Raw genomic sequence first — 19,689 nt, 5'->3', positions numbered from 1 at the left:
ATAAAGGAAGTTCATTCTCAAGGTCTTCATTAGATGAGGTATCTAATTGTTGACTAGGAACAACTTCCGTTTCTTAGATTTTATCTTTTTGAGCTGTACTGAACTGACACAGGATAAATCCCTCATTAGAAAAGGATTATCTACACTCTGTGTGGCTATTTAGTGAAACATTTGTATTTGTGAGACTAGCTTTCCAAAGTGATGGTGCTTGAGTAAACCATTCACTTCCTCCTTCTCAAAACATCAGTCACCGTGATTGATTTTCATGTTGGTCATGAAGAGAAATGGAATTAACTAAAAGCAAGGGTGAGGATTACAAGCCGGAAGCAGTTAATTTACTTAACAAATATGTATTGGCTATTTGTTTACTCTTTGTTGGGCACAATGCTAGGTGATCAAAACAGTGTCAGAGAAGATATATCCCTGTTTTTCAAGAAGTTCTTGGGCCAGTAAGTGGCCAGACTCATGAAAAGAGCTAGCACAGAGCCCACCATGCATGGGTATCTTCTCTAGACAGTCTGAAATGTTTGGTTTCAATTTGTTACATACCTGGATTTTCACCACTTAGAGATTCGTTTAGATACATAGTCCTCTTTTACAAATATAAATTCACCTGGAGGGATAAGGGCTCTGATATCAGTGATTTAAGATTTACACATTCACTGTAGAGATTTAGAAAATACAAATAGATAAAAAGGAGAAATTAAAAATCATTCAAACTCTACATGCCAGAGTACTTTGATGTGCACTAGCCCTACTGAATGGTTTTCTTCTAACTTTTGGTTAAGATGATTGTGCTGAGGAAATCCAGTAAGTTTGTTGAACCTCTGTTATGGGCAACACACAGTGCTAGTACACTGAGGGTTATAAAGTTAAGAGAGGATCCTTTTCTTCAGAAAGAATGAGGGCTTTAGAAACTCTTGCTCTGCAACTGAAGAGTTACAGTCACAGCTAACATTCATCACACAGTTATGATGTGCTAGGCCCAGTGTTGGAGGACTTTACACACATTTTCTCATTTATCCCTCACAACAGGTGTGAGGTGAATACTATAATAATCCCCAGTTAGCAGATGAGAATACTGAGGTTCAGAGAACTTGCTCAAGGTTATATAGCTGTTAGGGTTTGGAATTGGAATTTGAACCAAGGCAGGATGATTGTTTGGCCAGCACTCTTACTGAGGCTTGATTTCTTCATAAGTGAATAATGCTACTTCACTCATGCAGCAAATATTTATTGAACATCTACTATGTGCAAAGCATTTTTGTGGTGATTATATGACAGTTTCCAGTCCTCCTATAACTTGTTGTTTTTGAACCAGATAAACTGAATAATTATACAACACACCCACCTTGTAGGATTGTTGTTATGCATATTAAAGTGCTTAATACAAGGCATGTTACATGGTAGATACCCAATAGATATTCCCAAGAAATTTACAACCTAATGAGAAAGATAAAAAGGATATAGAAATAAGAAATCTTCATGGATGAGAAGTCACTCTTGGGTTTGAAAGGGATGGATTTTTGATCAGATGTATTGCACACAAAAATAGCATGTACAAAGAAACAGAGGAGATAAAAGTTTAGCCATTGTTGGGAACCAAAGGATAATTCTGTTGATTAGGTATAAGGAAGTAATGAGACATATAGCTGAAAAGATAAGATGGAATCAAATCCTGGAAATGGGAATTTTTACTGGATTTGTGGAGAAGAGGTACATGACTGAAGAGAGTAAAGCATGGGACAGGGATGGGTAAGCTGATGCTTTAATAGGGAATTATGGATATCACATGAGTCCTTGGTTCCTGGGCTGAGGCCTCTGGGAGGCAGAGGATGGTTGCAAAGGGAGAGAAGAGGGATAAGAATCTTAAAGGTTGCCTATGTTTATTCTCTATGCATGCCCAGAAAAGGAAGACAGATGTTTCTTTCTTCCCAGTATCTCTTGCTTTGAGCTCATATTTATATCCTTGATTCCATAGCTGCCTTTGGTTTGTTATGAGCTTCACAAGCTTTTATGGATAACCAGATAATAGAACCACTTTTCAGAACTTTATGTCAGTGGGAAAATACATTCTAAATGGCCAGCATTGTGCTTCAACTTTTGAAATGTGGTTGGTTGGTAAATTAAAGATTGTATTTACTATATTTCAGATTTGTAAACAAGATTTAATTTTTTTAAAGCAGATGCAGAAAATTTAACACTATCTATTATTTTGTTTCATTAGGAAAATGCATTTCCAGACCCAAACAATGTAAATGAATTTTGGAATACAGTCTGTACTTGAACTAGGCTTATAATTCCCTTAACAGGCAACCATTTATGAAATACCCATGTCCTTAATGGTATTCTACAAACTTGCCCCATCATATGAATTACCTGCGGATCTTGTTAAAAACACAGACTTCTAGGTCACTAACCTGCACATGTTAATTTACTAGGTCTGGTGTGGACCCTGGGGAATTCGTGTTTCAATTAGGGTTCCAGGAGATTCTTAAAATCAGACAAGTAGGTGTAGAAATATTTATTAGAAGATACCATTTCTGTTTAGATAAGCAGCTATTTTGGTTTTAAACTGAATTTTACTTGGGGAACAATTTTACTGGGGAACAAAGGAAGAAGGATTTGACTGGGAAGTATGAGTAGGCTCTTGGTTTGAGTGGTTAGGAGGGTCTCCCAATATGACTGGGCTTGATTGACAGGAAGATCTTACCAGCAGGGCTTAGGGCCAGCCAGTAGCTGACAACATTTCAACCTAATTAGCTTCTAGGATGAGGGATGGAGATAAGGTCAGAATAAATAGTCTTGGTCCTTTCCTTGTCCTGATGTTTGCCTGCTGTCTTAAGTGCTTCCCCGTGGCCTGGCAACATCTGGAGACATTTTTGATGCTGGGGAATCCCTTGATGTGGGACAGAACCAGAAGTCCTGGCCCCAGGATGGGTCAGGTAAGTCCTGGGATTGACTGGTTGTTGTGGTTGAACTGCTGGTGACACTTGACCTGTATTGATACAGCAGTAGAACTGGTCACATAGTCATTAGCCTTTAGATCTAAGCCAGTTCCCTACTTTTATGATTTGGATAATTGAGTACCTTATATAAGGTTTTAACTGTGACTACTATAGGTACTGTACAAAGAAATAAATGGGAAAGAATGATATTTTAGTATAGAATCTTGTACAATTAGAAAAAAGTCAAGTTGAGGGCCAAACTGTGGAATAATTTAAAAATGATTTCTGAATTTTTGTGTACATCTCATTTCTTAATTGGAAGAAAGTATACACTTAAGTATAGGAGGTTTTTTTTTTTTTTTAATTTCAGTAATTCACTATAGGTCTTAGAGTGGTTACCATAGAAGGATGCTTTCTAGATTCTGTTTTTATATATTTATCCAAATTTTGTTTTAGTGTGAATGAGTGAAATAATATTATGTGTTTAATTAAAATTCTGTTGTTATTTTTCGGTTAATCTGTGTCAGTAGCTTTAGCATTTGTATTAAATCATTTTGTTCATGAAGGCTTTTAATGAGGAAACAAATTGATTGTATTTATATATTGGATTCTTGCCACTGTGATGTATATTTGGTTGTGTCTTTTGAAGTCTATTTTTGCCGGTCATTTTGTAGTTAGTCTTTGAAGCCAGGCTTTGGGTGAAAAATTTCTTCATTTGGATGTTTTAGTTTAACAAAGCTTACTTATTTTTATCTTTCTCTTCTTCATTTTCTTTCCTTCCTTTGATTTCTCTTTTTCCCCCTCTTACCTTTGTATGAGTAATTTAGAGGAAAAGGAGGGCACTTCTCCCTATCTTATTTGGGATAAAATCCACACTCGGTAGCGTTGCTTAGAAACCCTTGCCTTCTGCCTGCCTCTTCAGCTTTGTCTCCACCCTGCCCTGAAATATACTCAGTGCTCTACTCATGGTTAACACAGACAGCTCTTCTGCTTCTCACCTCCATTCACTTATTTAGCAAGGTCTGTGTTACTGCCCCTTGAGGGCTCAGGAACATAAAGAGACAAGAAGCTTGTGGTGCAGTATACAGGTGCTGCTAAGGGGAGTGCATGGGGGAGCACCTAACGCAGGAGACTGGACTAAGCCTCAAAGGGCCATCAGGGGTTTGCTAATAGAGGGAGGGACCTGAAGAGAAAAGTGTGCCAGCAGAGAGAGAGCTGTGATGTGTAAGAGCAGGAGTGTGAGCCGAGGAGGGGAGGGCCAGACTGGGGTAACCCACTGAAGGATTTCAAGCAGGGGAATGATAAGATTTGGTTTTATGTTGTTAGGTGGTTAGAATAATGATGGCACTAATGGAACATTTCATGCAAAGATGGGCTCAATAAAGGACAGAAATGGTATGGACCTAACAAAACCAGAAGATATTAAGAAGAGGTGACAAGAATACACAGAAGAACTGTACAAAAAAGATCTTCACAACCCAGATAATCACGATGATATGATCACTCACCTAGAGTCAGACATCCTGAAATGTGAAGTTTAGTGTGCCTTAGGAAGCATCACTACGAACAAAGCTAGTGGAGGTGATGGAATTCCAGTTGAGCTATTTCAAATCCTGAAAGATGATGCTGTGAAAGTGCTGCACTCAATATGCCAGCAAATTTGGACAACTCAGCAGTGGCCACAGGACTGGGAAAGGTCAGTTTTCGTTCCGGTCCCAAAAAAAGGCAATGCCAAAGAATGCTCAAACTACCGCACAAGTCACTCATCTCACATGCTAGCAAAGTAATGCTCAAAATTCTCCAAGCCAGGCTTCAACAGTACGTGAACTGTGAAGTTCCAGATGTTCAAGCTGGTTTTAGAAAAGGCAGAGGAATCAGAGATAAAATTGCCAACATCCACTGGATCATCGAAAAAGCAAGAGAGTTCCAGAAAAACATCTATTTCTGCTTTACTGGGGCTTCCCTCATCGCTCAGTCAGTAAAGAATCTGCCTGCAATGCAGGAGACCAGGGTTCGATTCCTGGGTTGGGTAGATTCCCCCGGAGAAGGAAATGGCAATCCAATCCAGTATTCTTGCCTGGAAAATCCCATGGGCAGAGGAGCCTGGCAGGCTACAGTCCTTGGGGTTGTAAGAGTTGGACACGACTTAGTGGCTAAACCACCATGGCTTTATTGGCTATGCCAAAGCCTTTGATTGTGTGGATCACAATAAACTGTGGAAGATTCTTAAAGAGATGGGAATACCAGACCACCTGACCTGCCTCTTGAGAAATCTGTATGCAAGTCGGGAAGCAACAGTTAGAACTGAACTTGGAACAACAAACTGGTTCCAAACAGGAAAAGGACTACGTCAAGGCTATATATTGTGCCCTGCTTATTTAACTTATATGCAGAGTACATCATGAGAAACTCGGCTGGATGAAGCACAAGCTGGAATCAAGATTGCCGGGAGAAATATCAGTAACCTCAGATATGCAGATGACACCATCCTTATGGCAGAAAGTGAAGAACTAAAGAGCCTCTTGATGAAAGTGAAAGAGGAGAGTGAAAAAGTTGGGTTAAAGCTCAACATTCAGAAAACTAAGATCATGGCATCCGGTCCCATCACTTCATGGCAAACAGATGGAGAAACAGTGGAAACAGTGGCAGACTTTATTTTTTGGGGGCTCCAAAATCACTGCAGATGATGACTGCAGCCATGAAATTAAAAGACACTTACTCCTTGAAAGAAAAGTTATGACTAACCTAGACAGCATATTAAAAAACAGAGACATTACTTTGCCAACAAAGATCCGTCTAGTCAAGGCTATGGTTTTTCCAGTAGTCACATATGGATGTGAGAGTTGGACTATAAAGAAAGCTGAATGCCGAAGAATTGATGCTTTTGAACTGAGTTGTTGGAGAAGACTCTTGAGAGTCCCTTGGACTACAAGGAGATCCAGCCAGTCCATCCTAAAGGAAATCAGTCCTGAATATTCATTGGAAGGACTGATGCTGAAGCTGAAGCTCCAAAACTTTGGCCACCTGATATGAAGAACTAATGCATTTGAAAAGACCCTGATGCTGGGAAAGATTGAAGGCAGGAGGAGAAGGGGACGACAGAGGATGAGATGGTTGGATGGCATCACTGACTCAATGGACATGAGTTTGAGTAAGCTCCGGGAGTTGGTGATGGACAGGGAGGCCTGGCGTGCTGCAGTCCATGGGGTCACAAAGAGTCAGACATGGCTAAGCGACTGAACTGACTGAATGACATAACAGTTGAGGTTTACTGAAGGCTGCCAGGTGCCAGGCATAATGCTCAGTTCTTTATGTATATCGTCTCAGTTTATCCTCCCAAGAATGATACGTGACAGATATGGTTATTATTTCTATTTTAAAGATGAAGAAACTGAGACTGCAGCTACAGTCTCACAGCTAGAAGGTGAAGGTGCTAGAACTCCAACCTAGGCTTATCTGCAGAGAGAGCCTTTGCTCTTCACAGTCGCTGCACTTCCTTCTCCATCAGCACTGATGGGAATTGCTCAGAGAGGAGCAAAGTGGCAGGTAGACCACTTTGGACGTGGTTATATTGATCTGGGTCAGGTATTTTGAGGACTTGAGTGAATTCAGTGCCCATAGTGAGGGAGAGGAGATAGATTAAAAATAAATGAAGAAGATAGAATCTCCAGGTCTTGGTAATTGATGGGATATACATAGAATAGGGAATGAGATAAAAGATGACTCCAAGCTTCAGTTGGGTGGATGGAGATGTTGGCCACTGAAACAGGAAACACGAGATAGGAGAGGTTTGGGACTTTGGGTTCAAAGAACGGTCCTGAGAGAGAAGAGTAAATGAATTGTATCTCTTATTTTTGAATATTTTAATTGAATATTAAATATTGATTGTTTTAATATTTGATTGTTTAAAGTATTTTATATGTACAGACAGCATAGTCATCTTTAGCCATGGTTTCTTCCCTGGCCAGCCTGAGTTCCATGGCATGCTCCTCCAGTCTTCTCTTACTCTCTTGTGTTTTTATCCCACAAGCCTAGAAAAATTCTAAACTTGGGTCAATTCAGCTGTCCACCTTTTCTGATTTTACACCTGGGCAGCTAATTAGTACTGGAGAAAAATGACACAATTGGATTGCCACCACAGTAAATCTTAGTCTCCAACCTCAGCTGACCCCTTAATGATGCCTGGCAGTTATTTCACATGCTCTGTATCAACAGCCTTTTTAATTTTCCTCAGTATTCTTCCCTCTAATGTCTTTAGCTGCCTTTACCTTATCATATCACCTCTCACTCTTGCTCGACATCATAGTCTATTTCACAAGATAAAACAAAGACTTTCAGGTTGGAACCCATTCACAGTCCTGCCCTGCCTGCTCCTCCTCCCCAACATCTGCTATGGGCCTCTTCCACCTGCTCTGAACACCTGGCCCCTCTGCCTGGCTTCTCTCTGCATCCTGGGCCTGGCCTCTCTGTGACTCTCCCCTCTAGGCATCTTCCCTCAATCTGATCCCAGGTCCACCCCCAGAAACTCTCATCTGCAGGCAGTAAGACGGATTCTGGGATTAGCCAGACCTAGGTTCTGCTGGCCCCAATTTTTACCTTGTGTGTGTTTTAGGTCACTCACACCACTTTTGCACAATTTTGCGTTATTCCAGCCAAACTGGCCCACAGTTCAGGCTTTCTGTGCTCTCAGACCCTCATGGAGTATCTGGCAAATAGTGGAGATTTTTTACTGTTTGAGAGAATGAATGCAGTTTTCATAACTTGAGATATAAAGGGTTTGTTGACATGTTAATGTTCACAAATCCACGCTGCCTGGAGGAGCCTCAGGAAATAGTCCAGCTTAAAAAAATTTATGTAATATTTGAGCTCAGGTGAATAAAGTGACCATGTTCACAACAAGAAAAATACCAAAGGAATTTTCAAATGAATATCACATTTTGAACCTGTTTCTGATTTTGCACAAGATAAACTGTCGTGGCTCTACAGTGTGGATTTTCAAACTCTTATGGTACAATCAGATAACTTCCTCATGTTTCTTTTTTCTCATCTATAAAGTCAGGGGCTGAGCTAAATGACCTTTGATGTCCTTCTAGCTGTAAAATTCAGGGAGTATATGGTGCACAGTCACAGTCATCTAGTTAACAGTTATTCATCAATCAGATAACTAGGAGTCTCTGTGTCTAAGAGTAGCTATTAACCTGAAGCAAGCAAAAAATAAAATAGGTTCTAAGTATCAGTGGTGACAAAAATGGCAGAGCAAGCGCTAAAGATAGTGCAGATTAAAATATGATAATCAGCTGGAGTTCTTTGTGAGTTCTGCCTTGTTTTCTCTCTCAAAACACAGGTTTGGAATCAAAAGACATCTCTGACTTTCCTTCTGAAACCTTTTGTCCCTTCTCTTGCTCTCCAGCAGCTTCCTAAACCAATTTGCTCCTCTCTCTCCCATCCAGGCTGCACATTTCTGCTGGATCTGATCACAATGGACTTTATTCCCTATCCTTAAAAACAAGCAAACCAACCGACCAACGAGCCCTTCAATTGTTCCTGTTTTTCTACACAAAGGAAAAGAAATTTTAACTCTGACCTGACATTTAATGTCTTTCATTTTGCCACAACACAGCTAGCTAGCGTTTTTCTTTAATAGTTCATTGAGTCATATTTGGTTGTCTGTTACATGTAGGGAGTAGGGGGATTGCATAGCAACCACAATTTGCAGTGTTAATGCTAGAACACAGGGGATGAAATATTAGAATGTAGGTTTCCAGTGTTTCAATGAAAGGGCATAATCATTGAGCTCCTAGATTTTACTGTTAATGTCATAGCAAGGATTTCATGTAGTGATTGTGTTACAGAAGACTCTAGCAGTGAATAGGATTTTATTTAATGAATTTATTTTATATTATTTCTTTTTTATTATCTGCGAATAGACTTCTAAAAAAATTTTTTTAGTCATGGGTGATACTATCAAATCAAATCAAATCAGATAATGTTACTTGTTTATTATTTAATACAAGTTTAATTGTGACCATTGTATTTTGTAAGAGAACTTTGTGGTGCTGTCTTCTAGGATTTCTAAAATTTCTAAAATTTGTGGACATAGACTCAAGATCACAGAAATATTACCTCCCCCCAAATAATCCATGACTTTTTTATGACCGCTCCTTCTATTACATGAGTTATGTGCTTATCATCTGTTGTATGGAGAAGGCAATGTCAACCCATTCCAGTACTCTCGCCTGGAAAATCCCGTGGATGGAGGAGCCTGCTAGGCTGCAGTCCATGGGGTCGTTGAGAGTGAGACAAGACTGAGCGACTTCACTTTCACTTTTCCCTTTCATGCATTGGAGAAGGAAATGGCAACTCACTCCAGTGTTCTTGCCTGGAGAATCCCAGGGACAGTGGAGGCTGGTGGGCTGCCGTCTATGGGGTCGCACAGAGTCGGACATGACTGAAGCGATTTAGCAGCAGCAGCAGCAGCAACATCTGTTGTTACCATTGTTGTTGTTCAGTTGCTAAGTTGTGTCTGACTGTTTGTGACCTCATGGACTACAGCATGCCAGGGCTCCTGTGTCCTCTGCTGTCTCCTGGAGTTTGTTCAAATTCATGTTCATTGAGTCAGTGATGCTGTCTAACCATCTCATCCAGGGATCTTCCCAACCCAGGGATTGAACCCAGGTCTCCTGCATTGCAGGTGGATTCTTTATCAGCTGAGCCACCAGGGAAGCCCAAGAATACTGGAATGGGTAGCCTATCCCTTCTCCAGTGGACTTCCCAACCCAGGAATTGAACTGGGGTCTCCTGCATTGCAGGTGGATTCTTTACCAGCTGAGTGACCAGAGAAGCCCCATCCTGTGCCACTCCTTCTCCTTTTGCCTTCAATCTTTCCCAGCATCAAGATCTTTTCCAGAGAGTCAGCTCTTTGCATCAGGCAACCAAAGTATGAATGCTGGATCTCTTTGCAGTCCAAAGGACTCTCAAGTCTTCGAAAGCATCAGTTCTTCGGCACTCAGCCTTCTTTATGGCCAAACTCTCACATCCGTACATGACTTTTGGAAAAACCATAGCTTTGACTATATGGACCTTTGTTGGCAAAGTGATGTCTCTGCTTTTTAATATGCTGTCCAGATTTGTCATAATTTTCTTTCCAAGGAATAAGCATCTTTTAATTTCATGGCTGCAGTCACTGTCTATAATGATTTTGGAGCCCAAGAAAATAAAATCTGTCACTGCTTCTGCTTTTTCCCCTTCTATTTGCCATGAAGTGATGGGACCAGATGCCATAATCTTAGTTTTTTCAATGTTGTGTTTTCAAGTCAGCTTTTTCACTCTTCTCATTCACCCTCATCAAGAGGCTCTTTAGTTCTTCTTCACTTTCTGCCATTAGAGTGGTATCATCTGCATATCTTTTTTTTTTGTTACCATAGTGTTTGTTTGTAATTTATTATCTTAAGTTGGCTATCTCTTCATGTGTATTCTCTTCATGTGTATCTCATATTTTAGAAAAGATTGTAAGCTTCCTGTAGGCAGATGCTAGTTTTGATGGCTTGAAGTTACGGGGACTATAGGGGGCACAACTCCCAGGGACTTTCCCATTCTTGCTCCCCCACCCCTGGTGGCCCCACCAGTAAAGAATCTGCCTGCAATGTGGAAGACCCAGGTTCAATCCCTGAGTTGGGAAGATCCCCTGGAGAAGGGAATGACAACTCACTCCAGTATTCTTGCCTGGAGAATCCCATGGACAGAGGAACCTGGCGGACTGCAGTCCATGGGGTCACAAAGAGCCGGACACCCCCACCCCTGGGTCCCAGTCCTTTGATGCTCCATCAGAGACTTCCACCAGATGGTGCTCTTTTCCCATTTGTGTTCTTGGGTGTCATGCCCTATTACCTTTGCCCCTTGCCCATTCCTTCTGTTGGAATACTGGTAGTGGAAAGAGAATTCAAAATCAACTGAATCTTCCCAAATGAGAGAAGAGGTTATAGGAAATATTCAGTGTAGAGACTATTAGCATTGTTCAGAAAAGTCATTTCCTTGGGTATAATCAGTATTTCCCATGTGACTCACTACTCAAGGTCAAATGCAAGGGTTTTCCTAGGCTTATTAACTTACTACTGAAGCCCTGCTCAACCAGGTGTCCATCTGAATTCTGAGATGCCATTTCTAATGCCAGGATAACGCTTTAGTGTTAGTTTTTGCAGTTTGTTTGGAGACAGCCATAACCAGGCAACAGACATGATCAAGAGGGAAATAGAAGTCTCTGGACATTGAGTATTACAGATAGCCTACCCATTTAGAAGACATCACTGTTTTTGTACAAAAAACTGAAGTTCAAATCTGGACATCTGTAAGTCATCAAGAAGATATTTGATTTTTTTTTTTTACCAAGACAGGGAATGTATGGTGGATCTTAAATTTCTGTAAGTTACAAGTAAAACAACACTCTTAATGCTTTAGTTGTAAAAGATTTTCATCTAGATGTTCTAGATTACAGATTTTAGCCTTTCTGCATAGCTAGGTTTATAATGCCATTATAATCCTTTTCATCTAACCCTACTCATCTAATCCTATTCATCTAATGATAAGCAGGTCTTATCATTTTGGAGGAGAGTTACTGACATTTTTTGAAATCTAATGGAGTTCATGGACTCTTTTTCAAGGAAAAAGAAAACACACATTACTTTTCACCTATAATTTTAGGGAGTTCATGAATTTCCCAAAGCTCAAATAGTTGAATCCATAGTTGACTCCAAATTAAAGACTCTGAATTGTCTGCTCCCTGATACTAAGCTGTCTGACAAAACAGTTATAACTTCTCTTAGTACTAGACTTGTTTTCTACATTACAGCCAGTAGAAACGCAGTTACCCAGCAGACCTAGATACAGATTTGACTCTGCCACTTAATAGCTGCATGATCCTGGTCAATTTGTTTGACCATCCTGAGTCTTAGTTTCCTCATCTGTAAAATGGGGATGGTAATAGTATCATTGTAATAGTAATAATCTCATTGGATTATGATGAAGATAAAATAATACATGTAAAATGTATACTGAGCACAACACCTAGCATATGTTAAATGCTGAATACATAGTTTTATCATTATTAGGAAATGGAATTATTTTTCCTTCTTAGATAGTTCCAATAAAATGAGGATAGTTACATTTGTCTTACCTACTTCACCAGGATCTATCTAATTAGCTATCTTAGTGGTTAAAGCTCTGAATATTTTAACCTCACGAACCATGTTTATTGGTTAGCTCCATGGTCAAGAATTTGACACCCACCTTCAAACCCCAAACTAATGATTAAAAGTTAATAGCCTCATTTTTAGGAGAAATCTCATATTCCATAAATCTCAAGTGACAAACTAGAACAGTATGATTGCAATTTGAAAGATACTGAAATGTAATCTGAGATGGACCTCCCCCTGCAGTGGAAACACAGAGTCCCAAAACTTTCCTGTTTAATTTCTTATTAGAGTGTCTGTTCTGGATCTAGTTGCTAGGATTAGCTAGGATTAATAAACCTTGATTAGTAGCTATGAAACCATGGGCAAGTTATCTCACCTCTTGATGCCTTGGTTTCCTCATTTATAAAATGGGCATAATAATAGGGTTAGAATGTGCAGGAAGTAAGTTTATATAAGTACTTAAAACAATGCCCAACAATTGATTTTTAAAAATCTTAGCATTGTTATTAACATTACTATTACTACTGCTAAGATAGCTATAGCTGCTCATCAAGACTCCGTCAATATAGTGAGTTCATTTTATTTGCTGCACCTTTCCTTAAACTCAAGTTCAATGAAAACTTCTTTAATTTAAAAACACAAATAGCAAATTTTGGCTTGCATGTAAAGTAACCTTAAATTTTCAAGACTTTATTCAGGGACTTCCCTGGTGATCCAGTGGTTAAGAATCTGCCTGCCAATGCAGGGGACAGTAATTCCATCCCTGGTCCTGGAAGATTCCACATGCCTTGGGGCAACTAAGCCTGTGGGCACCACATCTACTGAGCCCATGTGCTGAAATTACTGAAGTCTGTGTGCCCTAGAACATGTGCTCTGCAACAAGAGAAGCCCTTGCAATGAGAAGCCCCTGCAACGAGAAGCCCATGCACCGCAACTAGAGAGTAGCCCCCACCCCCGCCCCCGCAACTGGAGAAAGCCCGAGTGCAGCAGTGAAGACCCAGTGCAGCCAAAAATAATAGATAAATAAATAATAATAATAAAACTTTTAAGACTTTATTCTGTAGCATAGACTAAACGTTGTAAAATATTATTCTTCCATTTTAATTTTGGAGGCACAAGTAAAGATGGATTTATTTTGACTGAATGTGAAAATCGTCATCATCAATATGGTTGCAGCATTTTCTCTCTGCTCATTCTGTACTCATCTATTTTCCAGTTCCAAATATTATTTGCATGGACCTGATGATGTCGAGTATGGATATTGTAGAGGAGTGATAGCTTCCCTTTCATATTGAAGCTGAAGCTTCAAAGAGAAGATTAAAGAAGTGTTTGCTATCTGTCTGCTCAGCCCTGATATGAAATTCTCAGAGGCTTTTAGGATAAACACAACTCGGTGTGTGTGTGTGTTTGCATGCTTTTTCTTCTATATATTTCCATTGTGGTCTTTGTATTTTGGTTTAAAATTTCTAGTTTCAGACTTGTTGGAGTCTCTGACTAAGGGATAATTGTTTTTAAAGTGAAGGATAAGAAATAGAAGATGTTGGCAGCATTTGACTGCTTCCTGAGGAGAGTAGAATTCTCTAGTGTGGAATCATCTTTCCAGAGAATGTAATGAAGGCCGTCCATAGGATATATTTAACAAGATAAGATTAAGACTTTAAGTGAGTCAGCAAAGAATAATCCATGGTGCCCTCCAGTGAGAAGTTAGATTGTTCACCTTTTGGCCTTGCCTTTTAGAAGTATCCTCTCTGAGTTCTGGGATAGAGGGGTGTGTGTATGTGTGTGTGTGTGTGTGTGTACAGACTTTCTTTAGGGTTGTTACATAATAAATAGTTAAAATAAAAAGAAAGGAAAAAGAGGTAGTTTACTAGGGTAGTTTTATATCTCTTGAGAAAGAAGCGAACTAATATTCCACCTCATGTCATTTTTCTACATCAAGTTCTATATATAATTTTTATTGACAGAAATATTTAATTACAGTATCATCAAGAATAAAGCAGATTCTGCTATTTAACATCTACTAGATAGACCTGCTACTTATTGGATTAAATTAAATTTAATTCTTTCTCCATAAACGGCCTTCTTAAGATATAACTACTATTGGGAGAAGCAATACTTGGTATATGTGAACATATAACATCTCCTTAACTAGCAAGTGAAACCAGGACACTTGATAGTATGTAGAGAAAGGAACTGAAAATGTGTGTGAGTTGGAATGGAGATTGTGGAGGGCAGGGGTGAGGGGAACAGGTAAGAGACTGAGATCATTAGTAACATTTTATCTATTTTGACAATTTACCATGAATTGGCCCTTTAACTGCCACTGGGGCATGGCTAAGTTTTTTTCTCAATCAGTAAGTGAAAACATTTGTTAGCCAAGTTTTTGCTGTTGCTGTCACTAACATTTTGGAAAGAGGAGTGCACACACACAATTTGCACATGTTCATATCCTAATTTCCATTTATATTGAACTAGATAGAGGTTGGGTAATGATTGAAATTGGGGGGGCAAGGCAACACCTTGAGAAAAGATGGAAAAATAGGAATGGAAAGAAGATGGAAAATTGTTCACCCTCTTGATAATTTGCTTGGTAAGCTGTGTTTTACAGACAGGAGATTTATGGAGAACTTTTCACATTGGCCAAGTTCATTGGGAAGTGGCAGTGTCTGCTCGGTGGAAATTGACCCATCATACTAATATAAACAAATTATTTAAGTTGCAGCTAGTTTCAGTTTACATATGCCCTTATGTCAATGTGGATGCCCTTTTCCCCAGATGCTGCACCTTTATATTTCCCACCCTTCCCTTTCTCATCCCCTTTCCCCCTTTCCACTGAAGATGTCAAAGCTGTTCTGATCTTTACTTGCCCTCTAATCCAAGCATCTTAACATTCCTTCACCTGATTGCCAGTCCAGAACTGTTCTGAGAAAGAAAAGGAACAAGAAAAATCAGTCGCAAGGTTTATTCACGTTCTCTTCTCAACTCTGTTTATTTCCCACAAATTCATCTTTGGATTATACTCCAGAGATGTATACTCCCTGCATATCTCCTTCCTCTCCATTTTCTGAATTTTTATAAAGAAATAACCTAGATGTTCATTGGGCTGGTGTTCCTCCCCAAAGTAGCCACACCTTATGTCAGTCATGAACTCAGTTGGTAAAGAATCCACCTGCAATGCAGGAGACCCGGGTTTGATTCCTGGGTCGGGAAGATCTGTTGGAGAAGGGATAAGCTACCCACTCCAGTATTCTTGGGCTTCCCTTATGGCTCAGCTGGTAAAGAATCTGCCTGCAATGCCAGATACCTGGGTTGGGAAGATCCCCTGGAGAAGAGAAAGGTTACCCACTCCAGTATTCTGGACTAGAGAATTCCATGGACTCCATGGGGTCACAAAGAGTCGGACATGACTGAGTGACTTTCACTTTCACGTACTAGAAGACACAGCATTATCATCAATGTATTACCCTTTTCCTCATCTTTTTTGGAATATTTTTAAGAATTGGATTAAAACTGTGAACTCTCTCCTTAGGAAAAAATGCTGTTATACTCATATATGCCCCTGAGAAGTCAAGATGAGGATAGAAAAATATTCTTTCCACTTAGAGGGATAGAGATTACTATGTTTATAGCAAGAATTAATATGTGGTGACCGTAAGCAAGATTGGGATATGTTGAAGAGCGGGTGGGAGGTAAGGAAATAAAGAGAAACTAGAGCCAACACTTTTGAAAATTTCACTGTGATGTTAAAGGAAAGAGGACAGCAGATAGGGGGATATGAAGTGGGTGAGGGAAGGTTTGCTTTATTTTTATATAAGCATAAATGCTGATGGAAAGGGCCATGTTGAGAGGAAGAGATTGAATTTATACAAGAGAAAATCGATGTAGAATAATGTAAGTATCCTGTGAAGGCAGGAGGAAATGGAGTCCAAAGTACAATAGACTTTTGTGGGTAGCCACTATATATAACATGCTTCTGTGGGGAGGCGGGGGAAGCAGTTTAGATTTCAAATAAGTGACTTGCAAATGATCCCTTCTGCTATTGCCATTTCATTATTTGTAAGACTTCAAGGGTTATGGGGTTTGCCAGTCATTTCCCAAAATAAAAGAGGAGCTGGAATGATAGACTGAATTGCAAGAGCCCCAGTCTTGGCTCAGACACTAAAATATTAGATGACCTTGAGTCAGTTGTTCATGCATCACCTGTAAAATTAAGAATTTAGGCCTAGAAGGTATTTGGGGATGTGTTGGGGGGGTGTTTTAATTGTCATAACAACTGGGGGTGCCACTGGTTTTTGGTGCCCAGAACCAATGATGCTGATTGTCCTGTAATACACAAGATAGGTTATCAAAACAAGGAATTGTCCTGCTCAAAGCCTGCAGAGCTCCTTAGGAGAAACCTGGACCATGGCTAGGTAATATTTTAGGACCTTCCCAGCTCTAAAGTCAAACTTATCTCTAAGGGGATACAGTGAGTTAAATGTCCCTTTCAAGCCTTTAAGAATCTTTCAAATCTCAAGGACAACCTTCGGTTTTTCTTAGAGTAGATTGTGGCTTTGGCTAGTTATTGACTCTTTAGGAAGCTTTTTGGAAGGACTGCTATTGCTATCATATGCCACGATTGAGAAATACAAGTTTGACTTATCTCCATTCTTTTTCCTTTTATTTCAGATACTTTTGGAATTTTCAGTCCCAAGGTGAGTCCTCTCCAACCGTTTATGGTTCATACTAAAAATGTGTAGGTGGTATTGTTACTTCTGTATCTTCTAAGTAAGCTTCTCCATAGGGTGGCATTAGCCTTTTCTGAGGAAAGTTAGTGGAGTGTTTAATTAACCTTCACCCTGCTGGGCTCCCTTGCCCTGCTTTTTAGCAATAAGAAGCCCTGATGCTTCTGCCTTCTGAATGAATTAGTGCTAGATTATTTTATAGGACCAAAGCTTTAGCATGCTTTTATTCCTTGAGCATTGTTAGATGCCAACAGAATCCACCGGCATTCAAATAAAATGGTGGCCGAGTCCATAATGAAAGCCTTGGGAGGGCTCCAACTCAACTAATCCTTCATTGCTCCAGAAATAAATTCCAGTATGTTACCTCCTCAATCACAGTGCTCTTCCACACAGCCTGCCTGTCTGGCAGCAGAAAAATGTCAGAAATGGAGTAGTGTTGAAATTCCCACTAGAATGGTGTTATCACATTTTAATATGAGCCTCGCTGCAGCCTCAGTGCTTCTAATTGCTTTCAAACCATTGTTTTCCTGCTTTTGCTTGATGAACCCAGCATCTGGCATGATTCTAAAAAGTACAACAGACAGCTGTGTGCAAAATTGAAAAAAAGAGACAGGATTAAAACACATTTTTAAAAGGTTCAAAATTGAAAATTTTTCTGAATTCAGTTTGAGGGGGTGCCTTTAAAGCATATGCATTCTTTATTTTTAGTACCCTGGTTGAGAATGTCAGAAACATCATTCTGAGTATTAACTATCTCAACTTGTTACAAATGGGAGGTTTTTATTTTCTCAGAAAAATCACAGAGCATTTTAAACTAAAATAGCTTTATGAACTATTTTGCTCTATAAAATTTTTTAACCAATTGCAAGCTTTTCCAATATTTTTTTTATTTTCTTAACATTGTCAGTGTATCCATCTCAGTGAGCAGTAGTACCTTAAAAAATTCAAACTGTAATGATACTAGTTTTATTAAAATTTTAATTTTACTAGCTCATACTTTGAAGTCTATAAAGGTTTTCTTTAAAAGCAAACTTTAAAAATAAAATATTATATTTTTAAAGTTTTTAAACTTTTGTAAATTATAACCATAGCATTTGTAACATTTTAAATAATGTGATATGGTGTTACTGTATATCTCACTGTCCTAAAGCATTTATAGCTGAAAACATAGATTGAGAATAGAGAATTATATGTACTAATATAGCAGTTTGTTTTGCAAAATGTGAAATATGCTATTCAAGAAATGGCCCTATAGTTCAGGGTTTAACAGATGCTAACCAAAATCCACAGGGGGCAGAATATGAATGTAAACTGGCAGAAATGAATGGAACTGTGAAGATAGAATTAATTACCTAAAGGAGAAATAAAGAATTAGTGTCAGAGATGTGGTATAGTAATGTGTTGAGAAGAGAAAATAATTTTAGAGCTTAACACAGGGGACTGTGTGGGACTCAAAAGACAAAGCACACATCTCACCAGATTCTTGTAACAGTGGTATTATAGTCATCTTCCAGCATAGGGCAACTTCTACACAGTCTTTCTCTTAGAAAGAAGGCAGAGATAGATCAGTCAAGGAGACAACTGAAGAGTTTATTTAGAACAGAAAACTGTTTACTTCTTGACAATGATTGGGTATATGTAGCAAACTGGATATTCTTTGCTCATTTGGAAATAATGTAAGAAAAGATAAAATAGAAAAACCTATGTACATGTGGCTTGCCCCCAGCTTTGCTCCTCCCACTAAGACAGTTTTAAGGGGCAGAAGAGGAAAGAAGGGGTATCTTTTACCTTGCCGTTTTGGTCAGATCTTAGCAGATTGTTTGCTTCTAAAATGTAGGTTGGGTGGGAGCAGTAACAGGTCTGTTTAAGATACTGTGGGGCAATTTGGGATTATGAAAAGAATAAGAATATGTAAGAAGTAGAACAGATGGCAGAAGTATTTTAAGAGCCCTGGAAGACCAGGTAGTATTGGGAAGGGAGTGAAGAAGGACAGAAATGGTGGCCCCAAACATTCCTGGCATTTTTATCTGTGGCAGAATTTTTGTGCAGGAAGGTGATGGGATGAATTTTATTAACTCTGTGCATTTCCCTAAACACACATACGTATTCTTCAGAATATTTGTGCCAGAGTCTGGTACCTAGAGGGAAAATAGTCCTTAGTTATAGAAGAGTTGACACAATGTGCTGAAAAGGTAACCTTTAAAAGAAAGATACTTGGGAGAGTAGACTGCCTAGACCTAGAGAAGGATTTCAAGCAAAGCATTTCTTATCCGTCATTCCATTCAATGCCAGGTTTAACGCGACGGAAGAGTGATCATGGAATAGTATCAGGAGAGTTTTGTCCCTGTTCTGGAGAAGAAACAGGGCGTGGTAGAAAGAGCATGGGCGTTGAGGCCTAATAATCCTGGGTTCAAGTGTCACTATACCATTTAGCTAAAGGTTATGTGAACTTAGCAAGTTGTTTCATTTTTCTGAATCCTGGCTTCCTTATCTATAAAATAAAGATGTGCCAGACACTGTGTGAAGTCTTTTACCTGCATTATCTTATCTAACCTTCAGAATAGCCCTATGGGATAAGTACTGTTAATATACCCATCTGATAGATGTGGCTACTGAGGCAGAGAGTGGTTAAGAGAATTGCTCAAAGCCAATCTCCTCAAGGAGTCTAACTTAATCAGTATGACTTCGTAACATGTACTCTTTTTAGAAAATATAAAAGCTTTATTGTGATATAATTCACATAACAAAAAATTAACCCTTTAAAAGTATGCATCAGTGGTTTTTTAGTTTAGTCACTGAGTTGCACAACCATCACCGTTGTCTAATTTC

The 19,689-nt window shown here is 39.2% G+C and overlaps 1 protein-coding gene across 1 annotated transcript in view; it reads left to right on the top strand.

Moving 5' to 3' along the window:
* Window positions 1–19,689, top strand: part of SKAP1 (src kinase associated phosphoprotein 1) — a 305,305-nt gene that overhangs the window by 62,863 nt on the left and 222,753 nt on the right. The window contains exon 3 of the mRNA XM_081582429.1: window positions 16,805–16,830. Coding sequence (XP_081438555.1) covers window positions 16,805–16,830 — 26 coding nt within the window. The remainder of the gene's footprint in view (window positions 1–16,804; window positions 16,831–19,689) is intronic.

This window comes from Giraffa tippelskirchi, chromosome 3 (genome assembly GCF_054371585.1).
Source record: "Giraffa tippelskirchi isolate mGirTip1 chromosome 3, T2T-mGirTip1v1.2.pri, whole genome shotgun sequence".
Taxonomy (NCBI): Eukaryota; Metazoa; Chordata; class Mammalia; order Artiodactyla; family Giraffidae; genus Giraffa; species Giraffa tippelskirchi.
Note: the sequence above shows the minus strand (reverse complement) of the source record. Positions and strands in the feature narration are given on the sequence as shown.